Source organism: Pelodiscus sinensis, chromosome 22 (assembly GCF_052426305.1).
Source record: "Pelodiscus sinensis isolate ZL-2025 chromosome 22, ASM5242630v1, whole genome shotgun sequence".
NCBI lineage: Eukaryota > Metazoa > Chordata > Testudines > Trionychidae > Pelodiscus > Pelodiscus sinensis.
Genome location: NC_143073.1, coordinates 4079977 through 4107569, shown reverse-complemented (window position 1 = coordinate 4107569; position 27593 = coordinate 4079977). Strand labels below are relative to the sequence as shown.

Here is a 27593-nt window from a genome sequence, read left to right as displayed (position 1 = left end):
CACGGCACCAACATCAGAAAGGTTTTTATTCTCCCAGAGCAGTTTAATCAACAGCAGCTAACATCTACATCCGAGTGAGCCCACGGCCACCCAGTGCAGCAGAAAGAAACTCATCCACAGACACTAAATAAAAAGAGGAACAGAGAAGGGGTTGGGGAAGAGGAGAAAGGAATGTTGGCTTTTCCTATAGAGATTCAAATTCTATCCCCCCTTCAGAGTAAATCTACCACGCACAGAATGATACAATATCGCGGCTAAGAGAGGACGCAGGCCAGCCAGAATAGCCCTTCTCTGGATGGGGGGCCCAGAAGCACCCCAGAAAGCAAAGAGGGGATGCAAAACTGAAATCAAATCTCCTTTATGCTAAAGCGGAATCGGGGACCTTCCGTGGCAAGGACCCGGCAGTTACCGTGTTTCCGAGGTGAAGAAGGAAGGGTATTTAGGCATCGGCTAGACCTTAAAACACAAACCGAACAGACAGTCTTTGCCTAATTGATCGTCACGGGTTCCGAGGACAGGATTTTTAAATGGCAGCATAAGAGTTTGGTGACCCTGCCAATTTCACCTTCCAGCCCAGAGCAATTCATGCTGTTTGTACAGCCCCTACCAAGGCACTACCACAGTACAATGAACACTCCCTTTTCACCCTCGATCCCAAAGCACTTTACATAGGTCAGTCTCATTCTCCCCATTTTACACGTGCGCAGGGGGAAAGGAAGCCGGGGCCCCAGTGCACAGCTCCAGCAAGAGCTGGCTGAGCTGTGACAAAAGCCCGCCGGGAGCTATTTAGAGAGCTGGCAGGGACCTGGGTTGCAATAGGACAGCACCTGTAAGAAATGTAAGTTCCTTTCACCCCTGCTCATGAGAAATAGGACTTGCTCAAGGCCACCCAGCAGGCTGGAAGCAGAACCGACTTCCAGCCTGGTGCTGGACCCCCAAGACCACGCTACCTCCGCGACTTCAAGAGACACAAAGGTCCATCCATATGGCTCTGATGGCAGCTTGGCTGCTTTTTTTGCGACGGTACTGCCCGGAATGGCGAACCGTCACCTATTTTCCCAGCCCGCAGAAAAGGAATGGGATTTCCCCCGCGCGTACCAGCACCTGTTTTCCTGGGGCAGCTCGGCTCCTGATGGAAGCCTGCTCGGGACAAGCGGCATTTTTTTTTCTGGCTCCCAGCGCGCTGTGGCTCTTAAAGGGGCTGCGACTGTGGTTTCTTTGGCTCAACAAATCTGTCCCAGAGTCCTGCACCTTTTTTCTTACAAATAAAGCACTGGCTACTACCCACCCGAATGAAGGCAGACTGGGCTCTCCAGTATCTCCCTGCACTCACCATCCCCTCCCCAGCTGAAGAGACACCCCACAGCTTAGTTGTTTCAGAGCTTTCCCGCTCTGGAGAGCCCTGCAAACCGTGGCTGTTTTACACTCCCGTGGCTGTTCTGCAACAGTTCTCTCGCTGCTGCACAACAGACCCACGTGGGGGAAACGACAGCCCCGATCCGGCAATTGGACCCACGTGGATGGATCTGTGCCAAACCCCCGAGCAGATTCACCGCTGGATCAGTGCTGATTGTATGTTTTCCTAAGAGATCTGCTCTGGGAATTTGTTTGGGGACGTTCCCTGGCCCGTGCTCTGTAGAAGGTCAGACCTATGAATCCCCTCCTCGCCTCACAGAGAAATAGAGCAAGCTGCGTAGGAAAAATGTGGATTTTGACAAAATTGGCGTTTTCCAACCCAAAAAGCATGGTCGAAAAATTCCTGACCAGCTATAGTGCTCATGCCGTGCAGGGAGAATAAGCGCGTGGCCGACAACCCTGCTCCAACGTCTCGGGCAGAACTGGGTGTTACATAGCGGTCAGCCAAAGCCAAACGGCTCGAAAGAGATGGACTAAAATAAAATCCTTCCCTGTACAATGGTGCAGCCTCTCCCTAGGCCATACTCACAGTCACTCGCTATCAGAGCCTCATCACCAGTCAGGGCTGCCAATGGGGAGGGAGGGAGGGAGGGGGCAGGTGCTCTGGGGCCCGGCATTCAAAGGAGCCTGAGGCTCCTGGCCGCTGCTATTGTGGCAGCAGCTGGAGCCCACAGCCCTTTAAATCAAATTTGGAGGGCTATGCGGCGTGCTCCATGAAGCTCTGAGGGTTGGGGGTGCCATGCTCCGGTGGAGCAGAGGGCTGGTTGCCCCCCGCCCCTTCTGGGAGCGCAGAGCCCCACCCCCCGCACACCTTGCCCAGGGGCCTGTGCAGGTTTTAGGCTCCCCTGATCACATCAAAAGCTTTTCAAGTAAGAATCACTTGAATACAACGTATGCAGGCTCCTCACCCATCCCCAGACAGCCACAAGGGATCCCATCCCAAATCCTCGCAGTGGCACATTCCCCTATTGGCTAGCAGTGACCCGAAGGGGTCAGATTCCTTGGGGTGCCTTAAAATCCAAACAGAAGTCACCCAGGTTCTCAGATGTGTTGCTACACTGGAAAAACCGGGGAGTAAAACTCACAGCAGAGTTCAGGTGGCTGTGTCAGAGGACAAACAAAACCATGTACCCGTGGCTCATGCGTGAACTCCGCAGGACCGAGTCTGTGGGGTGGGAACACAGACCTGGGTCTAGCCTCTCTATAAAGTGAGCTGTGGTCAATCAGGGTACGTCTACACAGCAACACTATTTCAGAATAACTAGTGTTATTTCAAAATAAGTTAGTCCACATCTACCCAGCCGGCCGTTATTTCGAAATAATGTTGACATACTGTCAAGCTGGAGGACTTCTTACTCCGCCTCCTGTAACCCTCACTGTACGAGGAGTAAGGGATGTCGGGGGAAGAGCACTCTATTTCGAAATAAGTGCAGCGTAGATGCTCCCAATTTCGAAACAAGCTATTTCAAAATCAGCAATGCAATTGACGCCGCTCAATTTGCGTAGCTTGTTTCGAGTTAAGCCCTGCTGCGTAGACACACTCTCAGGGACACGATGAGCCCCTTCTAGGACCATAACATTCAGCTGTTCTACGCGTAGTGTTTTTCTCCCCCTCCAACCATAGATGGTCAATAAGCCTGCTACAATGCTGGGGTCCTTATGCCTCAAGCTATTTCAGCGCCGAATTCTGGCACAGCGGTCCCAGCTTCCAGTCTGGCTGCTGCCAATCCACGCAGGGGCGAGGTATCACAATAGCAAAGCACGTTGCCGATACTGGATACAGCCTCGTGGCTCCCCTACCCGGTTGGGGCAGAGAGATTGACGCTCCCCTATAGCCATAGATTCTAACGCCAACCACCGGGTTCATGTCGTTTGACCTCCTGTGCAACGTGGGCTGGAGAGTGGCCCCAAAGCCATTCCTAGAGCAGATCCCTTGGGAAAACATCCAGCTTTGACCCAAAATGGGTGGCGGACCCACTGCGAGCTGGGGGAAACTGACCCGGGGACCCATCACTCAAACAAATCGCGCCTCTGCCAGTCGTAACGGCGTGGCTTCAGCTTCCAGCCACTGGACTGTGTCCAAGCCCCCTGCTAGAGTGGGGAGCCCATGGTTAGAGACCCATTCCCCACGGACATGCTTAGGAAGTATAATCAAGTCGCTCCTTCCCCTCCACTTTGCTAAGCCAAGCCGACTGAGCTCTGGAGCAGGGCCGTCCTGAAGACTTTTGGTGCTCTACACAGCCCAAGCACCTGCAGCCTCCATCCTCTGCAGGGGTGGGGGGCAGCCACTCCATGGGAGGGGCTGTGCTGGGGGGAGGGTAGAGAGCTGGTCGGGGAGCAGCCGGCTGCAGCTGTGGGCTGGCAGGGGAAGCACGGAGTGGGGGGGCAGGGGTGTGTGAAGGACTGGGCTGGGGAGACCAGGGGATTGGGTCTAATTGGAGCAGGGGGTGGAGGCCTGGGGGTATTGGGTCCAACAGGGCTGGGAGGCTGAGCAGGGTACTGGTGCTGCCAGTCGGTGCTGCTCGCGGCCAGCGGTGGCCCTAGGCACACACAGCGCAGGGCGCGCACTGGTGCCCTGCGCGGCTGCGTGTGCCCAAGGGCGGCCCTGCTCTGGAGTCTGTCACATGAGGCAGGTTTTCTAGCCCTTTAATCGTTCTCAAGACTCTTCTCTGAGCCCTTTCGAATTCAACTTCCGCCTTGAACCGTGTGCCTCCGGCCCCACGTGCCAGCAGCCGTCGCACCCATGCCAAACACAGAAGCACCGTGGCCTCTCTCCTACTCCAGAAGGCCCAGGCACGACGCAGGACAGAGGAGGTCAGTCTCTGTGCACAGACATTTCTGTCATTTCGAACACGGCTTGAAAGGCCACGTCGGGTTGGTAACCGGCTGCCCAACTCCTGAGGGGTGACTGTACCGAGTTTCACCCCGAGTCTTGTGGCCATGAATCGGGCCCGAACTGCCCCAGCAGCAAGTGAACGAGAAAGGTCGTGAAGCTAGCACGCTAGGTAAAGGGACAGCCACGTCCGCCTGGCACGAGAGGCCACAACACGGATCTCTGACTCCTGCGCGCACCGGCAGTCAGCGGGACTGCACCGTGGTGTGACTGCCAGACCAGGTCTGACTTGGCTCTTGATGACGCTGTCCACCTGATGCACAGTGGGTCCAAGCCTTGTCGCCCTGCTCCGGCAGCACAAGTAGGCCTGGCAATGGGGAACATCCCCTCCTCCCCGACTAGAGCGGAGATGGCATCAGGACTCTGCAATAGCCCTGTCCCCTAGGCTGGAGACCAGGAGCATGTCCAGAGTACCCTGCACGGCAGCGGTTCTCTGCTGCTTGGAGCCTGCTGGTGGCCACGGGAAGCAGAGCATAAAGTAGAGCAGCCTCTGGGCTGCTCTCACTTACACAAGAGCCAGACAAGCCTCGGAGTGCTGGCAGTGCACAGGTGGCTTAAACCCTCCCCCTCCATCTGAGCCCCAAGTGCCGGAACGGAGCAGGCCCCATCAACCCAAGCTACCCTCCTTCGAAATCGATGGAGAGTAAAGAGGGCCCGATGGCAATTCTACATCTCCGTTCTCTGAAGGAGAGAGCCAGCTGAGCCTGGAGCCAATCCACTCCCAAGACAAAGACCTTCATTTGGCCACACGCCTGTGAGAAGAAGACACGTGCGTACAGTCGTTCATCCTTCCAGCACAACCACCCCCAGCCAAGACGGGTAGGTTGGAGGGGATGTGTGGAAATCAGTCCAACCCACATGCCGTGTAGAACAGAGTTCGCGCTGGCCTGGCCCAGGGAAGCTCCCCATCCAAAGGTCCCATCCTACACCAAAAGGGCAAAGCGGCCTGGAGTTAGGACTTGTTAAAGGCTGCCAGGACAGCCCAGATCATCTCCGTGGCGCTGGCTTTGGTGGCCTCCACATCGGGGTCCAAGTCCAAGAGGTCCTTCGACCGGTTCATGGCCATGTCGTACTTGTCGTCCGCCAGCGTGGTGAAAACGTTCTCCAGCACGTCCGAGGAGTGGGCCAGCACCAGCAGGGCTAAGGTCCTCCTGTCCATGCGGTGGGGGTCGTTCACCCACCTGTCCAGGACGCTCTCCTGCAGCTTCTTGAGCAGGCGCTGCTTCTCGGTGAGGTTGGTGACCGGGTGGGTGGTCATGTCAAAGAGCAGGAAGTTCTGCTTCTCCGTGGTCAGGATGCCCTTCTCCACCAGGTTCTTGGCCAGGCGCTCCCGCACGTTGCGCAGCTGGTACTGCAGCTTGAAGGGGTTCCAGGTCTCGCCTGCGGGGGAGGAAGACGAGGGTTGCTCCTTAGGGGCAAAAAATATCAAGGCAACAGCCAGGCAACCTCCCTCCACCCTGCCGCATCCCAAGCAAAGCTCCACTACTGCACCCCATCTCCCTCTCCCCATGCTAGTCCACACCCACGTACCCCCATTCTGGGCTGCAGCACCACTCACTCTCCTGCCCAGTACCCCCAGGGTATTGGATCCAGAAGTGAGCCCCTTTGCTATTCCAGTCCCGGGCTCCCCAAAGCTGAGCTGGTGCACCTCAATATTGACCCACAGGACCCCCTGCTCTGACAGCTCCAGACACCTCACTCATGGCCAATGTTCCCTCTAACCTTTTCCACCCACGTGTGGCTTTTTTACATCCGTGCGCAGAATAATTTTGTATGTGCACCAAGGCACGTGCATGTGCGCCACCAGGAAAAACACAAACCTAGCTGTGGGTGCTCTGCTAATCCTCTGGGCAGCACGGGAATCTCTCCTGAGCAGCCCCACAAGCGCCCAGCCAGGGAACGCTGCTCAATGTGATCTGCTCTGCCCCTTTTATTCTGGCCCTGGGTTTGGATCAGCCAATGCCCCTCAATCCTGACCCCAGAAGCTGCCCGGTTGCCCCAGGGAAAGAATCACGCACCGGCACAGGGGGATTCAATTGGTCTGGACTAGAAGCAGAGTGGTGTGGGGCAGTGAGCCCAGCCTAGATGTCTCATATAAGCTACAGAACTGAAAATTCTCATGGTTCCCTCATGCATTATCCAGACTCCCCTTGGAAATCTGGAATCCGTGGTCCTGGGGCCCGTTAGGCAATGACACGAGTACCTGGCATCTGGCAGAGGGCCACCCTGCCCCACCCAGCCTATGGGTCTGGAGACCACGTCTGCCCACGCCAGGCCACTCACACCTGGATTTTTAACACGCCGGAGTCCTGCTAGTGCAAGTCGGTCTGTCTGGGCTGGACAGCTCACTCCCAGCTGTGTCCACACTGGGGGTGGAAAATCCTGTTCAACCAGTTACATGTTCTGTTTAACCGGTGGTAGGCGGGGTCCTGGCTGGGGTGGAGCACCCTTTGCCCCTCAGTCAGGGCAAGCTAACAAAAGCGCCTTCGGTGACCAAGCAGGAAGGCGCCCGGGGGCCACACAATATGGCTTATGGCAGAGCAGGCCCCCAAGGCGCGGAGGAGGCCCGGTGCGAGGCCAGACTGCCCTACCTGTGAGCAGCTCAATCCACGACTGGACAGTCTCCGCAGGGTCCGTGGCTTTGATGTGCTTGAGGGTCTCATCTAGCAGGACATCGCCGGTCGGAGTGTCTGACTTCAAGAGCACCTGTGAGGACAAAGAAAGACGCAGCTTGAGGCTGGATTCTGGACTGGCCCCCGCCCCTGGCCCACCCCGACGTGGCTTGATCCTGCTTGGGCGGGGAGCTTGGCAGCTGGTTTTAACAGGCAAGACCCAGGAAGCAGTTGTGACCAAGCTCTGGGAGAGGACAGGGCACGCAGAACACTCTGCAGCACGTGAAAGGGGAGCCTGCACCCTGTTTAATGGGACAGTCCCTTCCTTTATTTCAACAACAGACAAACTGTCCCCTATTTTCCACTCCCCTTGCTGGCCGGGTCAGTCTGCAGTCAGCACAGCCGCAGCCCTGCCGTGGGGCTTAAGGCCCGATCCCTAGCACTCCCTCATCCCCACAGAGCTGAAGGCCCGATCCCTAGCACTCCCCCACCCCATCCCCGCCCACGGAGCTGAAGGCCCAATTCCCATCCCCCCTCCATGGAGCTGAAGGCCCGATCCCGGCACTCCTCCCTCGCATGGCTGAATTCCCAGCAACACTCTCCCAGCCTGGAGCCCCGATTCGCGGTGCCCGCCGAATCCCTAGCACACTTCCCCCCCCCCTTCGGCTCTGTGCTCCCTCTCACCCCCCACAAGCCCTGAGTGCTGGGGCTCAAGCGGGGAGTGGCAGGGCCAATGCTCCCTGCAGGGGAGAATGCTCCAGACACCGTGGGCAGGTCCAAGCCGGATGCACTGTCTACGGGCCCGGAGCCAAACATTTCTGAGTCCTCGGGGGCAATGGAGCATGGTGCAGGGAGGTCGGACCCCAGAGCAAGCTGCCAGCTAGGGGCATGGCAGGGTCAGCCAGCAAGCCCATAACTCTCGAGGGCAGGGCCAAGCCATGCCCCACAGCTCCCTGACTCAACATCCCCCCATCTCCCTATGGCCAGAGCTCCCCACAGCTCTGCCAGAGCCACAGCACACTGCCCAGTGTGCCCCCCAACTGCCCACAACCCTCCACTCTCTAGTCCCCCAACACACACATCTTTCCTGCCACCCCCTTGGACTCCCCTAGACACCCTGTCGCCTGGCTGCACACACTGGGAGGCGCCTGTCTGCCCAGCTGAGCTGGGAGAGCAGCCAGGACTGGCCCTGGAGTAGGGGATCGCTCCAGCCCCTTACCCACTTAACTGGAAGTTTGCATTTTCCATTGTTTCCCTGATCCCTGGCGCCGCCGGACCCGGATGCCAGGGCACATCCCCGTCCCCCCTCGCCAAGTTGCAAGCCCCTGCTGCAGAGCATGGAGGCACTAGAGCGTCCCAGCCAAACAGCTCCAAGAATCGTCTGTAAAATGGGCAGCCGCCCCGCAACTCTTTACACTTGTTCTTAGCAATGGCCGAGCCAGTATCCTGAGCCAGCATCACTGCAGAATACTGCCTTTAGAGGGGGCTCAGGCAACTTCCCGCAATTTTCAGTGTTACTGCGCAGGTCTGACTGGCTGCCGCTGCAGTTGCTTAAATCCGAGCCCTCCGACCAGCTGTCCCATCACCGGCACAGGGAAATATTGTCACCCTAAGCACGTGCTGCCTGCCCCATGCTGGGCCCGAGCCACAGAGGCTACAATGCCACCACCCACGTGGCACCACAAGTCCCTCAGTCCCACTGAAGGGACGAGGCGCTGTCCAGGGGCCGGAGCACAGGGCTGGGTGTCAGGACACTTGGCTTCTATTCCCGGCTCTGGAATGTTCTTGGATGGATTCAGTTAAACCGAGTCCGAATGCAGGCAAGGGCTCAAAGCCAGGAGCCGTCCGAGTTATGCCAGACTTCTGGAGGTACAACCGTGGGAGTGAAGGATCAGGCCCACGCTCTGGGAGGAAGGACAGCCTGGTGGTTAGAGAACCCAGCTCTCTGAAGCTAGTACAATTCCCTGCTCAGCCACAAATTCCTAGGGCTGGTCGTTTGACCTCGGCGTGCCTCAGTTTCCCCATCTCCGCAATGGGGATGACTGCCCTGCCCTGCCTCCCAGGGGTGAGTGAGGATAAATGCATTAATAACAGAGTGCTCAGGTGTTACGGCAGTGAAGGCTGCAGGCTTCCCGCAAGACTGACGCATCCGTCCGGACATAAGCTGCTATTGTCCATGCAAAGCGTCGGTCCGGATGGAGGGGAAGGAGAGGTGCCTCTCTATCCTTCTTTCACACCAACAGCTACCACGCCCCACGTCTGACCTCCACTGCCTGCCTAGTAGCCTCCCCGTCTCGGCCTCTCTTTCACGTTCTTTCTCCACGCCCTCAGACCAGCCGCGGGGCCTGACCCCCATGGCTCGCCCGCTGCTGTAAATCTGGAGTCGCTCCATTGGTTTCCATGGAGCGACACAGATTTACCCCTTGGGAGCTGATCAGAGCCGGTGCGAATGGGTGTGACTCTCCATCACCCTGTGCCATCATTTACATGGGCTCAGCGCACTCGTGTCGGGATGGCGGTGTGCCGCAGCCACGTCACATGGGGCTACAGGCCAGAGGGGAACCAGGCCCCTGGGATCCAAAAAGGAGCGGGTGGGCTCTCCCCTAGGCAAACACGTTCTCCTGGCCGGCTCGACAGCCCCAGCATCCAAGCCCGGGGCCACGTACCTTTCTGTCCAGCAGCCTCTTCTTCCTCATGGTGAGCGGCTCCAGTTGGATGCGCCCTCGCAGCGCCAGCTCGATGAGGATGCCGCCGCGCAGGCCCGAGGAGATGCAGTCGTTCCAGAAGGACGTGTAGCCCTGAGGAGCGGGGAGACACCACCGGCATGAGAGACACAGGGACCCTCCCGGCGCCGGCGTCGGGCACCGGAGCCCTCACGCTTTGTAGCTCACCTCCCGCTCTGAGGAACCGAAGGCAGCTCAGGGCCCTTCACTTCCAATACCACCAGCAGCCAGGCTTTCTCTGGCACCTTCCCTCAGGCCATCTTCAGAGCCCCTTCTCGCGGGGGGCAGGACCACCGCCCCCATGTCACCGACGGGGAAACTGAGGCACATAGAGGGGGGGAAATGACTTGCCCACAAGCTGCCCAGCTGCAGAGCCACTCCAGAGCCTTGCTACCTATTCTCCAGAGGCAAAGGCCTGCCCTTTGGCACAAGAGGGCCCGAGTCCTAGCCCCACTGCCCCCGCAGCATCGTAACTGCTGCTATGTTCCCGGGGAGCAGAGGTGACTGGTGGTAGCACCCAGGGGTGCACTGTACTCACGCCAAACTGTTGATGGCTAAGTTGGGAGCTCTCTCAGGCCCCTCCCTGTTCCTCTGGGTGGCCCTCGTGACACGCCCATCCCTTGCAGGCCCCGTTGCGCATGCCCGGGAGCCCAGCCATGCAGCTGGGATGGAGTTTGCTTCAGGAGCCCTCAGGAGGGGGCAGGGTGGAGAGGAAAGACAGAACAGCCACAGGAGAGCCAGCGTTTCTCAAATACAAAGGCCCCTCTCCCAGCCAACACCCGGGTCAGTACTTAGATGGGCAGGGAACTCCAAGGCACCTCTACAGAAAGCCATACTGGCTATGTGGCTCCCACCTCAGGGCTGCCAAGCAGTGCCTGGCCTGGCTCCTACAGCAAGGCTCCCCACCACTTCCAGCAGCCCCTGCCCCTCTCAGGGATGGGGAGTGACCTCGCCCCTGGGCAGGCAGGGCAGAGCATGGCTCAGACTCGGTGGGCCAGGGGCAGGGACCAATGCAGCTGCACTGCGGTCGCGCTGGTCATGCGGACACTCTCTAAGGCGATGGGAGGGAGCTTTTCCCTTGACTTAATCAGGCCAGCCCCTGGCGCTCTCCTGCCGACACAGCGCTGTCCACACTGGCGTGGCGGTGAGCGTAACTTCCCTCGCGTGTGGCTTAGGTGTGCCCCAGACGTAACTTATGCCAGCGTGTGCTGTGGTGTATCTAGCCTGGCAAAGGCCAGATCTGTCCAGGGAAAAGGTGTTATAGGGTTGGGCCAGCAGCAACCTGGAGTTTCCCTCCTGGAGAGGATCCTGTCTCAACACTGAACAGAGCATCACACGCCCTTGGCCAGCTGGCTCAGGTTCCAGCAGAACCTACTTCCTGCTTAGCAGAGCACACGCCCTCTCCACTGCGGGTTTCTTCTGGCCCGTCCACGGAGGATTTGTTTGTTTTGCAGAGCGGGCAGGAGGCCTGCCTAGCGCAGGCCTCTGAACCTAGCCTAGCAGTTGAGTAAGAGTTTTGGAAACTAATCTGACTGCAGCCTAGCTGGCCTGCCAAACCGGTTCAGAGCAAGGCCTGCAGCACAATCCAGAGCCCTGGACCGTGACTCAGGACTCCCCAGTTCTATTCCCACTCTGCCACTGAGCTGTTGAAGTCACTTTGCCTCTGTTCCCATTTCTACCTAGTCTCTACGTATCTGGGATGGTCTCATACCTATGTAAACAGGGCCTTGTATGCAGGGGAGCTCCCGTAACATAACTTAGAAGTTTCCAATGTCTGCAATTCTGGGACCTTTCGAGAGAGAGGTTAGTGGGCAAACACCTCGCCATGGGAAAGATCTGATAGGAAGATGTTCAGCTTTGTACTGGCTCTGGATGTGACCCTGGAGAGAATTTTATTCCCACACCAGGGAGCTTTAGTACAAGGAACTAGAACTGGGTAAGTGGCTGGCATGAGAGCTACCCAAGGAGCAGTAGCAGTTTTCCATCAAACTAGCTTTCTCAGAGCTTACGAGATTTCTACATGGCCTGAATAACGAGGCCGCTTAGGAAAACGTTAAAGCCCTGACAACCTCAGACACTCATTCCCCACAATTAGCTGTAATCAGAAATTGCTTGTAAGCCCTGTCTTAAGAGTGCTGCCGGCTGTCTGCTGCTTTATCTTTAAGCCCAAGGTGTACATCTTTGAATAGGCTTCCATTAAGGGTTAGATAACAGCGCTGTCCCCAGTGTGCTGTCCCGACTGCACTGCGGCTAATTACACTCTGCCTACTTAAATCCACCAAGTCAATTTCCAACTCGCGATGGTATTACTGGCTCGCAGGGGATGGGAACATCCTAAACTGTTGTGTGCCATAGCTGCCTGCTGCTCCGCCCTCCCTCCCTAGAAGTGGCTGCATTTCAGCAGCAAGTGAGAAGAACGCACATGTCAGATCCTTGACTCAAATAAAGCACACCAGCCCTATGGAAGTCAGCAGAGCCACGCTGGTTTGCACCAGCTGGGTTCTGTGTATTAGCTGAGAGTTGCATGCTCAGTTTTCTAATGCGCTCCATTACCAATCTCCCATACATCAGAGCTATGACACAGCCATGCCCATTGAGCGAAATTCACCCCTGCTCAGCACAAGGTTCCAGTGCCTTCAGTGGGCTGCCAGACTGCGGTAACCTGCAGTCTCCTGGGTTTTGCTCACTGCACTTGCATGCCTAGAAGTTGTGATATGCGCCGTTTGAACCAGAGCAGTGCCAAGTGCCCGGCTCCTAGGGCCAGTGTTGTGCGCAATCAGCCTGCACCTCCCTTCACAAGTCCTTGCTTTACGTGCATGTCACTTCAGTGATACTGGTAGGAAAAAATCACGCAGATGGAAACAAGCCGAATCTGGCAACCCTGCGCATGGATAACAGTACACAAAATGTCTCGCAGGCCACACAGAGATCCCAACGGGCCGCGCAGGGCCTGCAGGTTGCTCACCACTGCTCTGGCCCAGTGGTTTTCAAAGGTTTTTTCTTATGACCCAACAGAATGTGATTGGAGAGTGGGAGCTTTGGGGCGTAGGAGGGGGCTCCGGCTTTGGGGGGGGTCAGGGTTGGGGCACAAGGGGATTATCTGGAGTGACTCCTGGGAACCGGGGGCTCTAAGCCAGCTTCCTGCTTCTCCTGGCACCACAGACCATGCTGCTCCCAGAAGTAGGTGCACGCCAATGGGAGTGTGGAGCTAGTGCTCAGGGCAAGGGCAGTGCGTGGAGCTCTGTGTGCTCTCCCTCAACCTAGGAGCTGGGCTGTCTGTCGGCTGCTTCTGGGGTGCAGCACAGTCTGTGGTGCCAGGACAGGCAGGGATCTGCCTTAGCCCCCCCGCTGCTCACCTGATCCCCCTGCAGCCACGAGCCCCAGCGCCCGACATCCCACCCCCCAGTGCTGGGGCGCGACCCATCGTTTGAAAACCTCCAGAGCACTACCCAAAGAGCAGAAGCAGTGCAAAGGCCTCTCCACCCACATTTCAGCCATCAAGCCTAGCTCAGGAGTTTGATAATGCCCCTCCCCCATCTAACAGCGAAAGGCCTGATCCTGAGAAGTCCTACGCACCCGCCACCGATCCTGCCTTCAGCACTGTCATTTGTGTGGGACCGAGAGGCACCAGCCAGATCACGACCCTATTGCAGTATGCAAGGCATAGACACATAGGGTGTGTCTAGACTACAGGGTTTTGTCGACAAAAGTGGACTTTTGTCAACAAAACTAAACCTGCGTCTACACTACCGCTGAGTTCTGTCGACATAACATCGACAGAACTCAGCAGTTTTGTCGACGCTGGTAAACCTCATTTTACGAGGAATAACGCCTTTTGTCGACAGAGTTCTGTTGACAGAAGGCGTTATTGCATCTAAACTGTCCTTTGCGTCTACACTGCCATATCGACAAAGCACCTTACTTTGTCAACAGAACTGAGTATAGTCTAGACGCTCTTTGTTGACAGAAGATTTTGTCGACAGTATCTGTCGACAAAACTTCTGTCGACAAAAGCCTGTAGTCTAGATGTACCCATAGTGAGAGTTCTTGCCTGGAGCAGCTGAAAGGGAGTGGGAAGAGAAACAGGCCCAGAGAGGGACCTTGTCCCCCTGCACCCAGTCCAGTGTTGGGCCCCCCAAGGTGACACCATTACACCAAATCACACCAGACCCAGAGTGAAGTGTTTGTTTAATGTCAGCTGGGGCAGCAGCATATGGGAATTGCAATAAACCACACTTACACTATAGCACAAGCACGAACAAGGTCTGTGAACAGGGCACTCGTCTCCGAGTGGCGAGCGACTCAGGATTTGCACTTGCAAAAAAGTCACCAAGAGAGAAGTGTCAGAAAAATCAAGAATTTTCCTTAACGATCTCTAGCTGGGCAAACCGATCTGCCCTCATTCTGCTCAACTATCAAATCCTGCCATCCCACCCCCACAAAGCATCTTGCTTGAAGAATCACTGACCTAGAAAGGCCCTGATCCTGCAGACAGACTCAAGGGTCTCATGCCAGAAGGCAACCGCTGTGATCTCTCCTTTGACTCCCTGCACGGCACAAGCCAGAGACCTGCCCCGAGCGCTTTTCCAGCGCAGAGCTTTTAGAAAGAACCACCCGGCCTCCATGCAAAAAGGGGCAGATATTTGCATGTGTCCTTCCCTTATGCCAAGGAGCCTGCTCCTGAACCGCTGATGTCAGCAGGAGCTTTGCCAGAGACTTTAACTGAGATTGCACCAGTCCATCAAGCTGAACAAGGCCATAAACCTGTTTGCAGAACCAGGAGGGCAGGAGGGGTAAAGCCTGCAACAGCTTTCAGGCCTGTCCGCTCCAAATGGCTCATTAGGAAGGAGGAGCGAGCTCAGCTGAAGCTGAGTGTGGAGGATTACAAGTTTAAGAGGTCTACAGACTGTTTTTTAAGTGTAATATTCTTGCAGCCTACAAAGGGCCAGCTCAGAACCCCAAACATATTTAAACAGTAAGCCCCGACACAGGCATGGGATGTGTTTGACAGAGAGGCCCCATAAAACGATAAAAAGTGAACCTATATTTACTTTCTTCATTTCCTTGTGGCGAGGGAACAAACAATGCAGGAATCAAGGGTTCAAAGGGTCTGCTGGGCAGGATTCCCTGTGAGCTGAGCACTTGGGTGGCCACCCAGGAGGGATTCAGGTGCCGCCCAGATGATTGGCAGAGCACCCACAGCCATTCACAGCCGGCAGCATGTGTGTCTGTTGGTGGTGCACATCCACACATGCCTTAGTGCAGAGAACAAATTTATTCCACATGTGGATGGAAAAATATAGAGGGAACATTGTTGTTGGGTGCTTTCTACAAAAGAAACTTTCCCTTTAAATCACAGGGTTTTGCTCTCCAGAACAGGGTTTCAAGCTCATCCATTATTTCCAAAGCAAGATATTTGCAACCTCTGGAAATATCTCCAGCTTTGGTTTCAGATTATAAAATGCCAGACTGACTGCCTACCCCCAGATGGACTGGACATACGACAAAGAGAGGTAGCAAAGCTGGAAGAAAATGAAATGGAGTCAGGGGTACCAGACAGAAAATAGGCAACATTTTATTTCTCTCACCCACCCCCTTCCACCATTTTTGGTCAAAACTTTCCCCTAAACTTTAGCCTCCATCTTTATCATTCCTTCACGACTCCATACGAAGCCTGAGCAGTTCACAGGCAGAAGTATGGTTGTTCTTACGGCTGGCTCATCAGAGTCACCAGGGATCTGAAGGTCAAGCTGGATTCTTTCAACTTGGAGTAAGCGGACTGTCTACATACTAGCCTACCATGAGACACACCAGAGCTATGGTTCAGAAGTATCCTGTGTGCTGAATACATCTCCAAACAAGGTCTTACTAGAAAGCAAGAATTCCATTGCAGGAAATAGTTTGAGGTTTTGATATTTGTTTCCATTCCGATAAGGAATAAAACCAAGACCTTGACAATTTTATTTTTGGGGCGGGAGGAAAAAAAACATACCCACTGACACACACAGAAGAGCCAACTATCTAGTGATTACAGCACTCATTTAGGGCCTGAGGAACCCAGATTCAAATCCCTGGTCCAAATTAAGCATAGAAGAAATTTAAACTTGAGTCTCTCACATCTCCAGTGCTTCCCCCAACCTCCAGACAAGTGGTCATTCTAGAGTTTCTCTCCCTCAGTCTTTGGTCCGTGTGCACAACTCCCCTCCCCCCAAATTTCATCCTGAATTCAAGAAACCTTCTTAACAAAAGTTTCATCTAATCTATTTTTTCTTACACTGCGACCAGCATACCCAAGGAAACTCCAAGGCTACGTCTACACTGGCACTCTTTTCCAGAAATGCTTAAAACGGAACAGTTTTCCGTTATAAATATTTCCGGAAAAAGCGCGTCTACATTGGCAGGATGCTTTTCCGGAAAAGCGTCCATGCCAATGTAGACGCGCTTTTCCGCAAAAAAGCCCAGATAGTCATTTTCATGATCAGGGCTTTTTTGCAGAACAGTTTTCCGGAAAAGGACTTTTGCCCGAACGGGAGCAGCATAGTTTTTCCGGAAAAGCACTGATGATTTTACAGTAGATCGTCAGTGCTTTTCCGGAAATTCAAGGGGCCAGTGTAGACAGCTGGCAAGTTATTCCGGAAAAGCGGCTGATTTTCCGGAATAAGTGGCCAGTGTAGACACAGCCTAAGAGGTTTGTGGGCCCCAAAGATCAACTCTTCCCCTTCCCCTCCTCCCCTTGCTGGGACTAGGACAGGTTCCCTACCTGGCTGTTCCACATGGATCCTGGAAGTAGCTGCCAGATCCCTGTGGCCCCATGGCACACGAGTGGCCAGAGAAGCACCACACGCTGCCTCTGCAACTCCCATTGGCTGGAACCACAACCAATAGGAGCTGCAGGAGTGGTGCCAGTGGTCATGAGGGCAGCACATGGAGCCACTTACTGACAGAAGGGATAAGCACTGCAGGGACCCCATACCTTGAGCCCCCTCCCACACCCGAAATCCCTCCCAGAACCTGCAACACCCCGTCCTCCTGCCCCAGGCTGGTGAGAGTGCGGCAGAGTGAGCAACAGAGGGGGAGGGGATGGAGCGAGTTGAGCCTTCGAGAAGGGACAGGGCAGGAGTAGGAGGTCCCCCCAAAAATTAACCCAAAATAGGGCTCCCTATGGGTGCTAAAGTTTGAGAACCACCGATCTAACCCAATATGCCTCTGCAAAACGTTTCAGTTGCCACAAATGGGCATTTGTGACAAACAGCGTTTTGTTGAAAAGTTCCCAACTGTCTCACCTTGGGAGCGTTTTAACAAAAAGCGGGAGATTTTTACTCTCCACATAGTACAACTAGGGAAACTGAGGCACGCCCCGGGGAAAACGACTTGCCCAATGATACATAACGAGTGAGTGGCAGAGCGGGGCATAAAAAATGGGTGTTAGGATTCTTGGATTGGTGCTGGCGCATACGATCTCTGCCCTTCTTTTTGGAAAGAGAAGATGATCAGGGAGCAACGTACAAAACAGAACGTTAGGTTTTTGGTCTGATCCAACACCAGCAGTCCCCTTTTCGTCACATTATAGAAAACTACTTGAAAGAGCTTATCAGCATGAGACCTACGGTCTAGCTCATCCCACGGGTAAGTGGGCTCCAGGAATATTTGTAGAGTGGGGTGGATGTGAGAAAGGTGATTGAGAGCCACCAGCCCCAGCTAATTTAAAGAGGGAAAGGAGGGAGAATTTCACAATGAGACTGGCAGTTTCTAAAGTCCTCACCCCCCCACACTCCCACGGCATTGTTAGCTCCCTGGTCTTGGTCCCTTTCCAATTCATTAACGCAACAGAAGAGCAGTGTTGCAAGAACCAGTTTGAATGAGCCATTATTTAGGAAAGACAGCTACATTTTTCAGGCCTGACAGCACAGGAGAGCATAACAGAGTTTCTACGGGCTGGGTCTACAGTAGAAAATTAGCTTAACCTAGCAATGTTGCTCAGGGCTGTGAAAAAACCATACCCTTGAATGATGGAGTTAAGCCAGCTAAAGTCACTATGTAGACAGTGCTAGGTCAATGGAAGACTTCTCCTGTCAACCCAGCTACTGCCTCTCGGGGAGGTGATGGGAAAACCCTTCCTGCCATTGGAGCACCTACTGCTGCTGAAGTATTCATAGCCTCGGGCCTGGTCTACACTTAGGACAACAAAAGCATCAGTTGGGAGTGTGAAAATATCCTGGGCTCCATAGCCATGCCAAGCTAACCCCCAGAATAGACACAGGTGCAGATGGAAGCATGCTTCTGTGGATGTAGCTACCATCGTTCGTGTGTGTTCCTAAACCTTCCTTCCGCCGATGCAGGGTGCATTGTACCCCACGGGGTTGATGCCGGCATAGCCATGCCAATGTAGCTAGGCTGGGAAAACAGTCTCTGTCGCATAGACAAACCCACAGCTGGAACACGTGGCTGAAACTCTGCAAACAGATCCGCACTCCCCTTCCTGGGCAGTAAGCACTGTACACCCTCTCTCGGGGTCACCCCGAGCAGCCCCAGAGACAAGAGACCAGCTCCTTCTTTAGAGGGAAATCATCATTTTGCAGGGGTAAGCAAAAGGGCCTCCGAGGGCAGGATCCAGCCCGCCAAGTGGGTTGAGTCAGCCCACAAGGGTGCTGCTGCTCCCTCAACCCCAGGCCAATCAGGATCTAGGGACCAGGGAGGACGTGGCATTTAGCATCAACCCTGGCGGTTGACTCTAAGCGCCGCATGCCTGAGAGCAGGGAGCGAGAGACTTCGCGAGTTTCCCCCACCCCTGGGCTCTTTTCAGGACAGGGGCAGGGCAGGAAAAGACTTTGCGTGCTTCCCCCCCACTCCCAAGACCTGATTGGCCTAGGGGTGGGGGGCAGTGTGTGAAGCCTCCTCCCATTGCCAGGGGCACGGGCATTTAAAGCTGTGGGTGGGGAAGCACAGAAATGTCCTGGCCCCGCCCTTCCGCCGTGGCCCAGAGCCACTTCAAACATTTCTGAAGTGGCCCTCAGTCAAAAATGATTGCCCACCCCTGCGTTAGAGCAAGGAACAGTCTGTCAGGACTCCATTCACAAGCTCTGAGAACTTGAACTGGTGGCTTACCTCTCTGTGCCTCATTTTCCCCAGATAATACCCTACTCTGTCTCTCACCAGGGCAACTATGAAGCTTAATTACATGAGGTCCCAGGGGAAGCTTCAGCTTTAGCGTAAGGGAGAGAAACAAAGGAGGAACGCTCTGCACTGGTTGATAGTTTGCTTCCAGTTGCAATTCAAGAAATTGGCTGATCTCTACAGAACCCTAACTGGTCTGGGAGTGGATTCTCTAAGAGTCCCCATCCTATTGCCAGATACTCTCCATCAGCTGCCATGCATTATTATTATTATTTATTTGCATTATCATAGTATTTAGGAGTTAGTCATGAACCAAGACCCCATGGTTATAGGTGCTCTACATTAGAGGTATTACGGTAGCACCTAGGCACCCCAGTCATCGACCAAGACACCATGGTGCTAGGCGCTGTACAAACCCAGAACAGAAAGAAAATCCCTGCTCCAAGAAGCCTACAGTTTATGTCTAAGCTAAGAGATAATGTAGGGGCTTTTTGTCCCAGCAGTCTCTAGTGAAGGCTGGCACAGAGCATTTTCACCAAGGCATGCTCAACAGGGGAAGTCCACTTCTACAGTTGGCTCACTAGAGCCTGGGAATCACCACTTCCAGAGCACAGTGTGTGTGTCATAACCCCTTCACTGTGAACAGAGATTCTCCCCAAGCTCAAGGACCGGCAATTTGACATCAGCAGGCCCCAAGTTCTCTTTTTGTCATTCACACACAGTTCTGAATGGACCTATGTCTGCAGCTCACGAGCCACCTAATTTTTGCAATGAATCTCGGGCTTCCCAATACCTCCCTTACATTAGCCTCTGACTTTTTGTTCCTAGGCACTGTCAGGACAGAGCCCTCTGTCCACTCTTTGTCCCTATCGGAGTCCTACAAATGGTCTGACGGTCCAAAGGACAAGTGGTTTAAAGCAGAGATTCTCCAATACCAGGGAGTATCAAACTTTTGGGGTGGACATAGTGACGTGGCGCATGGGATCTGATCTGGCCCGGTTGCCCCTCCAGCTCACTAGATGGAGCAGTGCTCAGGGCAGGAGCAGTGCACGGAGCCCTGTGCGCACCCGCCCCCCAGCCAGATGCTTCTGAAGCGCAGCGCAGGTGCAGGACGGGCAAGGAGCTGCCTTAGCCCCATCACTGCTCACCTGATCCCCCTGCAGCCACCAGACCCAGCGCCCGACATTCTACCACCCAGAACTGGGCGCGACCTGTAGTTAGAAACCCACTCGTCTAGATAACACTGGGAAGTCCCATTTTGTAAGGGGGGAGGGGAGAGCGGTACAGGTTAAAAAGGGGACAGGGTTAGGGGATTCACGATTCAAGAAAGGTTTAAAACAACCGACATCGGACTAAAACTAAAGGGTTTGGCACAAAAAGAGCTAAAGGGAATGAAAGGCCACAGCACTGCTCCAATTACATTTGCACCTGGGCGGCTCTCAAATATTTGCTTTCCCAGCATCCGGGCCTATCCCCCGGCTCGATTATAACTTCCTATGTAGATTAGCAACCCAAGATCTTACCGGTGCGATTGAACCAGAGGTCCCGCCAGGGTGTGACTGAGCAGTGCTCCGGCATGCAACAGAGGAGGGACACCTACGTCAGTGAGCCACTGTAACCAGGATATTGCAAAACCAGTCCCTGGAGCTTGACTTTCAGAGGGACTGAAGTTACTAGGAACTGCAGATGCCCCTGAAAATCAGCCCCCTTGTTTTACAGGGGCTCAATCTGGAGGACCATGGAGGCAGGGCAACCTAGTGGAGTAGCACTCAAGAGACACAGGTTTTGTTACTGGCTGTTCCACTGGCCTGGCCCCGTGCCTCAGTTTCTCTTTCCATACAATGGGGAGAATGATGCTGACCCTCCTGAGATCTAGGGATGAGAAGCAGCATGGAAGAGCTAGGGGCTATTATTATTTCAGTGCTGTGGGCAATGCATTACACCCAGTTAAAAGCAAAAACAGACAATAAACTCTCTTTAGACTCAGAGGAAGGATGGCCTAACGGTTAAAGCACTAGTCTGGAACTCAAGAGACCTGGTCCTGCTCTGCCACTGTCTCCCTGGGTGACTCTGGTCAAGTCCCTTAGCCACTCTAGTGCCTCAGTTTCTTCAGCTGGATAACAACCCTGCCCTGCGCACGGGGGAGTGTGATGGGAAATGCATTAAAAATTGTGAGGCGCTCAGCTATTACGGTGATGGGGCCAAAGAAGTACCTGAGACATCAAGAAGCAGACAACTCAGAGTATCAGGGATTGAACCATTCGCGTCTAGGTCAGGCGCCTACTCTGGGGAGTGGCAAGTGGCAAAGCTAGTTAGCAGCTGTTTAGCATGAAGTGAGCCGGCTGGGTCTCAGTCCAGGCCCGGTTGTGCACCTTACATAAAGCCCTCCTCACAACTAGCCCTCTCTGCAGAGGGACCATGAACTGAATCCCAGACTCCCTTCCACATCAGGAGCAAGACACACAGGCAGGGCAGCTAGTTGTCCATGTCGCATTTATCTTGTTGACCGCAGAGCTGCTAAAATCAGCAGCAGTCACCTCTTGGGGGGCCAATGGAAGTTCTCAGCGATGGCAGCCTGAAGACCAACACACAGGCCGGCAGAACAACCCGCCTGAAATGCAGCCGCCAATAGCTGCCCTCCAGTCATGCGAGAAGAAAGACCCGTGGTCAGCAGAGGAACCCATGGCTGCTCTGCTCAGTGAGTGCAGGGTGAGGGAAGAGCTATGCAGGGACAATGTTGGCACAAGGACAAACGGGAATCCAACGGGCAAGAATAAATGTAGCAGGTTTGTAGCCAGGAGGAGGTTCAGTAGGAGTGGGGCGGGTGAGGACACACGAAAACCTAGCTAGTTTGCAGATGCAGCTTGATAGGAACGAGAAGACACGATAGGGTTGCTTGGGACACAAAGGATCAGAGGCGCGGATTCTGTGAGCCAGCAGGTTTCAAACTCTGTTTCTCACGACCCAGTTGAAGAAAACTGTTGATGCCTGTGACTCGACATCATATAGCTTCTGGCTCGAGCGTGGGCTGCGGGGTGGGGCTGGGAAAGAGGGGTTTGTGGTACAGGAGGGGGCTCCAGGCTAGAACAGGGGATTGGGGTGCCAGGTTGGGCACAGGCTTCCTTCCAGCGACTCAGTCAGCACAGCAAGAGGGATTCTCAGGCTGGCTTCCCACACCAGTCCTGGCCCCGCAGACCACGCTGTGCCCCAGAAGAGGCCAGTCCTAGGGTCGGAGTCCTAGGCAGAGGTGCGCAAGTGGCTCTGTGTGCGGCTGTCATACACAGGCACTGTCCTCCCAAGGGCGCTGTTTTGGGAGGGTAGGATGGCAGCAGCTGTGCATACCGGGATGGCATTTGCTTTTCCTCCCGTTCCCCTGACAATAAGGGAGCGAGGGGAAAGTACTTGGATTCCGTGCAGGCCTCTCACTCCTGGCGGGTGAAGGGTGGGGGCAGAGGAGTAATTCATGGAATCTGAGTATTTCTTCTCACTCCCTTATTGTCGGGGGAATGGGAAAGAAAGCAAGCCACATCCCGGTGCACACAGCTGCTGCCTCTCCTGCTCTCCCGAAATGGCGCTCGTGTCCTTCCCAATTCCCATTGGCCAGGAATCAGCCAATGGGACTGTGGAGATGGTGCTTAGGGGAGGACAGTGCATGGAGCCCTGTGGCCCCCCACCTAGGAGCTGGACCCGCTGCTGAGCACTTCTGGAGTGCAGTGTGGTCCGTGGTTCCAGGACAGGCAGGGAGCTGCCTTAGCACCCGCACTAGTCACCTGATCCCCCTATAGCAAAACGACTCACTGCCTGACATTCTACTACCCAGTCCTGGGGCATGACCCGTACTTGGAAAGCCACTGCTGTGCGTGCGCCAAGGCTGGAGAATGCTTTGGGAAAAAAGGGTGGGAGATTAGGACCCTCAGGCAGCCCCTTCCCCCCATCAGTGCCTCCCATGTGCCATAATCAGCAAATTTAAGCACAAGCACAGGCGAGGGATGTTAAAATGTGTGTAATTGATTAACCGTGGAACCGCTGAAAATTTCAGCAGGCAGCAGCCAGCTCCTGGCGCACACCAACTCCCTCCTGCCGCCCGTCTCCTGGGGAGTTGGCTGCTGCCCTGCACTGCTGTCTCTGATACATAGATACAACAGAGGCGGAAGCACGCTTAACAGACATGTACTAGCTCCCACTTGCCACCCAGTGCTGTTGCCTCTGATACAACAGAGGTGGCTCCCTGGCAGGCAGCTCCCTGGGAGGTGACTGGGAGCCATGTGTAGCTATGTAGCAGTTTGGGTAATCTGTTTACATGGCTACACTTTTACATCCCTAGCATGGCAGATAAGGCCTAGTTTCTAGAGCATGGACTGTCTTTGTATAGCACCAACCAGAGCAGGGGCCTGATTTTGATTGGCAGAGCTTGAAACAGAACCCAGGAGACCTGAGGCCCAGTTTCTTGCCATAACCCCTTTGCAAACTTTGTAAATTAAGGGCAACCACAGTTCAACCCCTGCCACTGTGTATACAGTCTCAGCTATCTGGTTACCACGTTAGCAGCCACAAACACAGACAGCCTTGCTGCGGGAATTTCCAAAGCATTCTTTGCAGAGACAGGGTACCGTTCCATTCCACAGCCAGCAGCCTCCTGGCTGTGCAGAACAAAAAGGGTCCAGTCGAATTATTGTAAGTGACAGCAGGACACTTTCAGACAGGAGAGATTTGTTGCTTCGGTGAGAAGAATAGAAACTGAAGTACTGAATACATCATGTGATAATCACTACAGATCCAGGTTAAGGAGTCACCCTAACCAATAGCTTTTACAGGGGAGAAGATGACTAGCTGCTGGCTTTCCTCATCATGATTTAGTTAAGGCCCTACTCGAATCATGGGATGATTGTCAAATAATTGCAGCTGAGTTGGGAGAAGACGTGGAAGATCAGGGAAAAGTACCTATATTAATTGAGGCAATTTGAAAAAGCCAGAGAAGACCTATTTGTTTAAGAAAAGTATGCTGGAACCCTCAAGTATTATGTAATGCCTGCTATATTTTTTTTTTTTTGATAACTAGACATTTTGCATATTAAAGTCATTAATAAGCCCCATCTACCATAAGCTTGGATACATGGAGTTCTACTGTACTAATGGGGGAAAAACATGTGCACTGCAAACCTCAAAATGTATGCAAAATTGTGGCATTTGATTTTAATGCACTTAGTTTGCACATTAAACTAAGCACATTAAAATCAAAACCGCTATGGCAGCCTAATATTACAGGATCCATAATATTGCAAATTAAGTAGGGACTTGCTCATATTACAACAGCACCAAGAGGCCTTATTGTGTTGGTACTGTACAGCTTCCCAGTGACAGACTGTCCCTGCTCCAGAAAAGCTTATAAGCAACAATATTTCACTATTTGTATTGTGATAGTAGTTTGAGGTCAGAGCCCCGGTGAACTAAAAGACAAGATAGGAAAAGTGTGGAAAAAAATGCTATTATCCTTATTTTACAGACAGGAAACTGTGGCACAGAGAGATTAAGTGATTTGCTCAAGGTCATACAGAATCTGTGGCAGAGAGAGAGCTTATGTAGCTCCAGAGTCCCACCCCAAGACTGAATTTCCTTTGGGACTATATGGGTGCACCTACACAGAAAAGTTATTTTGGAATGACAACCGTTATGCCAAAATAACGATGCCAGTGTCCACATAGCAATTCAATTATTTCGAAATAACAGATGGCTTATTCCTACTTCTGTAAGAATCCTCATTCTACGAAGAATACCACCTATTCTGAAATAGTGATTTCAAAATAAGGCATGTATAAGACGCTCCACTGCTGCTATTTTGAAATAGCCCCTCACCAGGGCCATGCTAAGTTATTCCTCCTGGGGTTCTAAATCGAGATAGAACATCTGCATTAGGGAAGCCTGCCTTGGACTAATTTGGAGGCTTCTTTGCAGTGTAGACGCGCTATTTCGAAGTAAGCTCTTTCAGAATAACCATTCCGGAATAGCTTATTCCAAAATAACTGTGCAATGTAGACTTAGCCTCTGATATTGCAAAGATTACAGACAAAATGTCAGAAGGAAAAGACAGAGCTACCCAATTCCAAAAAAAAGAAACAGCACCTCTCCATTGCAGTGTCAAAGTAGATGTATTTTTTTCTTCCCTTGTATGCTGAACACAAACCCACTCTGAGTATGTGCTGCTAAACAACTGCCGAGTTCCACCCCAGAAGGGCTTCTCAATTAGATAATGAAAACATTTATTTTCTGCAGGTTATATGGATATTTGAATCCTGTTATAGGGCCAGAACTTGCAGCCCCTTTCTTCCATCAGAGCCAAACTTTGTTAGTGTCACATATAGAAGGGGCCTTGCCTGTCAAAAAAGCAATTCCCCCCAGCCTAAAACAATCCTGCACTGTACATATGTCCAGATTTTCATTTACAGTAAAGTTTCAGTTTTCTGTCACAGCGGATGAGCGTGTCTGTTCTTTATAAGCACTATGGAATGTTCAGTGATCTGGCCTGGCATGAGGCGCTTTCCTGACATTATAGTGCAGGTGGAAAGAAGAATTCTTGTGCACTGGGTCAAAGAAGTCACTTTCCAGAGACCATTGGGGAAGCTGGGCGTTCATAGGTCTAAGGGCCTCCTTGTATAAAGGAGGTTGGCCCAGAGGGTCTGCAAAGCCAGTATCAACAACCCACAGAGAACAGCTGTCCAGCTAGATGTGCCTCTGCAACAGCCCAGGGTAGGTTGTCTTGCTGGGCATAGACACACCCGACAAAGGAGGAGACCTGGCTACGGACTGGTAAGCTGGAAAATCTCTGTGCCACTCAGGGCAGCCCCAGCCTTCACTGGAGGCTGCACCAGCCACTGAATAGGGAAGGTGCAAATTGTCTCTCCTCGGCCCCAGGATGAATCTGCCCCCAGTCTTGGGAGCACCGCCCAGCTCCCTTCAAGAGGCTCACAGGTGTCTTGCAGGTTTTCTTGGATCCGGTCACAAGTGCCTTGGCCAAAACATGCTGAGAGGCTCTTAGCAGCCTTCAGCCACACCACGTGAGTCTACGCACAGGGACTGGCAAGAAGCAGGCAAAGACCCAATCGAGATGCCGAAGTGCCACAAGTTCCTCCCCCTGCCAGGCCCTACAGCCTTGCCCCTTGGAGGACAATCTAGCCCGGGTCCGGGGCAGGAGGGCACGATCCACCAGCCTGGTCCTCATGCTGCCAGGCGCCAGGCTTGAAGCCACTGCAAGGGTGCTGATGTGCCCCTCTGCACAGAGGGACTGCACTGGCTCTGCCAAAAGAGGGGCCTCTGGATCCCCAGAGAAGGGGGCAGGAATTGCTCCTGGCAGCGCCTCCCTGCAAGCAAAGGCAGAGCCATGGCTGCCAGCCACGCCTCACCATGTAATGCCACCGCCGAACCCCCCCTTACCTCCTTATCCTTCAGTCCCAAGAGCAGCACCTCCTCCATAAGGGTGAGGCGGATGTCTTTGGAGTCCCCGGAGTCCTCCTCCTCCTCCGGGTTCCTGTCTTTCGAGTCCTCCTCGCCCTCTGGCCTCTTGTCGCCGTTCTTGCCCACGTCGGCGCGCCGCCCTCTGTGAATCAGGGTCGTCATCCTCTCCCACCAGCAGGCGCTAGCAAGGGTAACCACACAAAATGGGGAGGCTCTCAGGCACTACACTACAGGGAATCAAAGGCTGGAATGCCAGTAGAGGCAGGGTAGCCCTCTCTCTTTGCAAAGCAACTATTCTTAGTCCAGCGCTGCTGGACAGCATGCACAGCACAGGAGTGGCTGCACTGCGCTGGTACGGTGTGTTCTAAAGGCCGGACCATCCCAGATGAAGCAGGAACAAAATCTCCATGCAGGGAACAGGAAATGTGGCAAGCAGACAAGATCTGTCCCACCTAGACTGGGGGCTTGCCTTCCTACACTCCACGGATGTCCTGGTGGCTGCACAGCATTTAGAACAGGCAGATGCTCAGAGCAACTCATATGGAGACAAAATGCATTTTGCTTCAGCTACCCCAGACTAACATGGCTACATTTCTATCACTATTCTCATATGGAGACAGGTTTTCACTATTCCCGGCTTCACAGATCTAGGCTGTTATGGCTGTTGCCAGAGCCCCCCATCCTTTTTGGGAGGGGATAAATTTAGAGAATAATCCCCTGCAGAAGGGGAAATGGAGGCAGTCTGGGGCTGCTCACCCTGGTCTAATCTTGCCAGCACCCCAAAATCCCAGTTCTCATCTCTACTGTTTCTAGGGCCAAAAGGGAATGCATCCCCCCAGCAACACATACACTCTCTCTTTCACACAGAAGGGTCTTTTGCTTCCCACCACTGAGACCATGTGGCCTGACTTGCTGGGCAAGGTAACTTAAGGAGCTATAGAAAATGAACTGGGCTCAGGCACTTGAACTTAAGAGAGACAACGGCAGAAATGTTTCCAGCAGCCCCTCTCCACGTTGGGGATCCAGGGAAGAGACACAGGGCTTTCTACCCTCATTTCCCACAACCTCTGCCAGGAGGAAAACTTAAATTCTGGTAGGAAAAAATAAAAATTGGATTATTAAAAATGTATACATTAAACAAGAACACCGTGAAATTTACAAGTCATTGCCCCTCTCTGTAATGTTAGTGCCCAAGAATTTAACTCTCGCTGGACATTTTCCCAGCCTTACCTGTGATTCTGATCCCCTCTTCTCGGATGCCTCGTCAACACCTTCCCCTCTACTTTGCCTGGGACTAAACTTCTGAGCCTCAGAAAATAGAAACTTTACTTCCTGGTTGAGCTGGAGCAAGGGGGAGGAAACACATCAGCTTCCTGGTATCCCTGG

At 53.6% G+C, this 27593-nt stretch overlaps 1 protein-coding gene across 1 annotated transcript; it reads right to left on the bottom strand.

The window, feature by feature from the left end:
- On the bottom strand, nt 1-27593 carry GOLPH3L (golgi phosphoprotein 3 like). Its single transcript, XM_006110440.5, has 5 exons — nt 27438-27593; nt 26187-26388; nt 9588-9719; nt 6901-7015; nt 1-5689 (listed from the first exon to the last, which is right to left on the bottom strand). Exons 2-5 carry the CDS (start codon nt 26367-26369, stop codon nt 5262-5264), a joined length of 858 nt encoding a protein of 285 aa, XP_006110502.3. The 5' UTR covers nt 26370-26388; nt 27438-27593; the 3' UTR covers nt 1-5261.

Excerpts from the sequence above, each read along its gene's own strand:
- GOLPH3L (XM_006110440.5), bottom strand. The coding sequence starts at position 26,369 with ATGACGACCCTGATTCACAGAGGGCGGCGCGCCGACGTGGGCAAGAAC. Across the intron at positions 9,720-26,186 it reads TGGGACTGAAGGATAAGGAG|GGCTACACGTCCTTCTGGAA; the intron begins GTAAGGGGGGGT and ends CCCGCTCCTCAG. Across the intron at positions 7,016-9,587 it reads AGAGGCTGCTGGACAGAAAG|GTGCTCTTGAAGTCAGACAC; the intron begins GTACGTGGCCCC and ends TTGTCCTCACAG.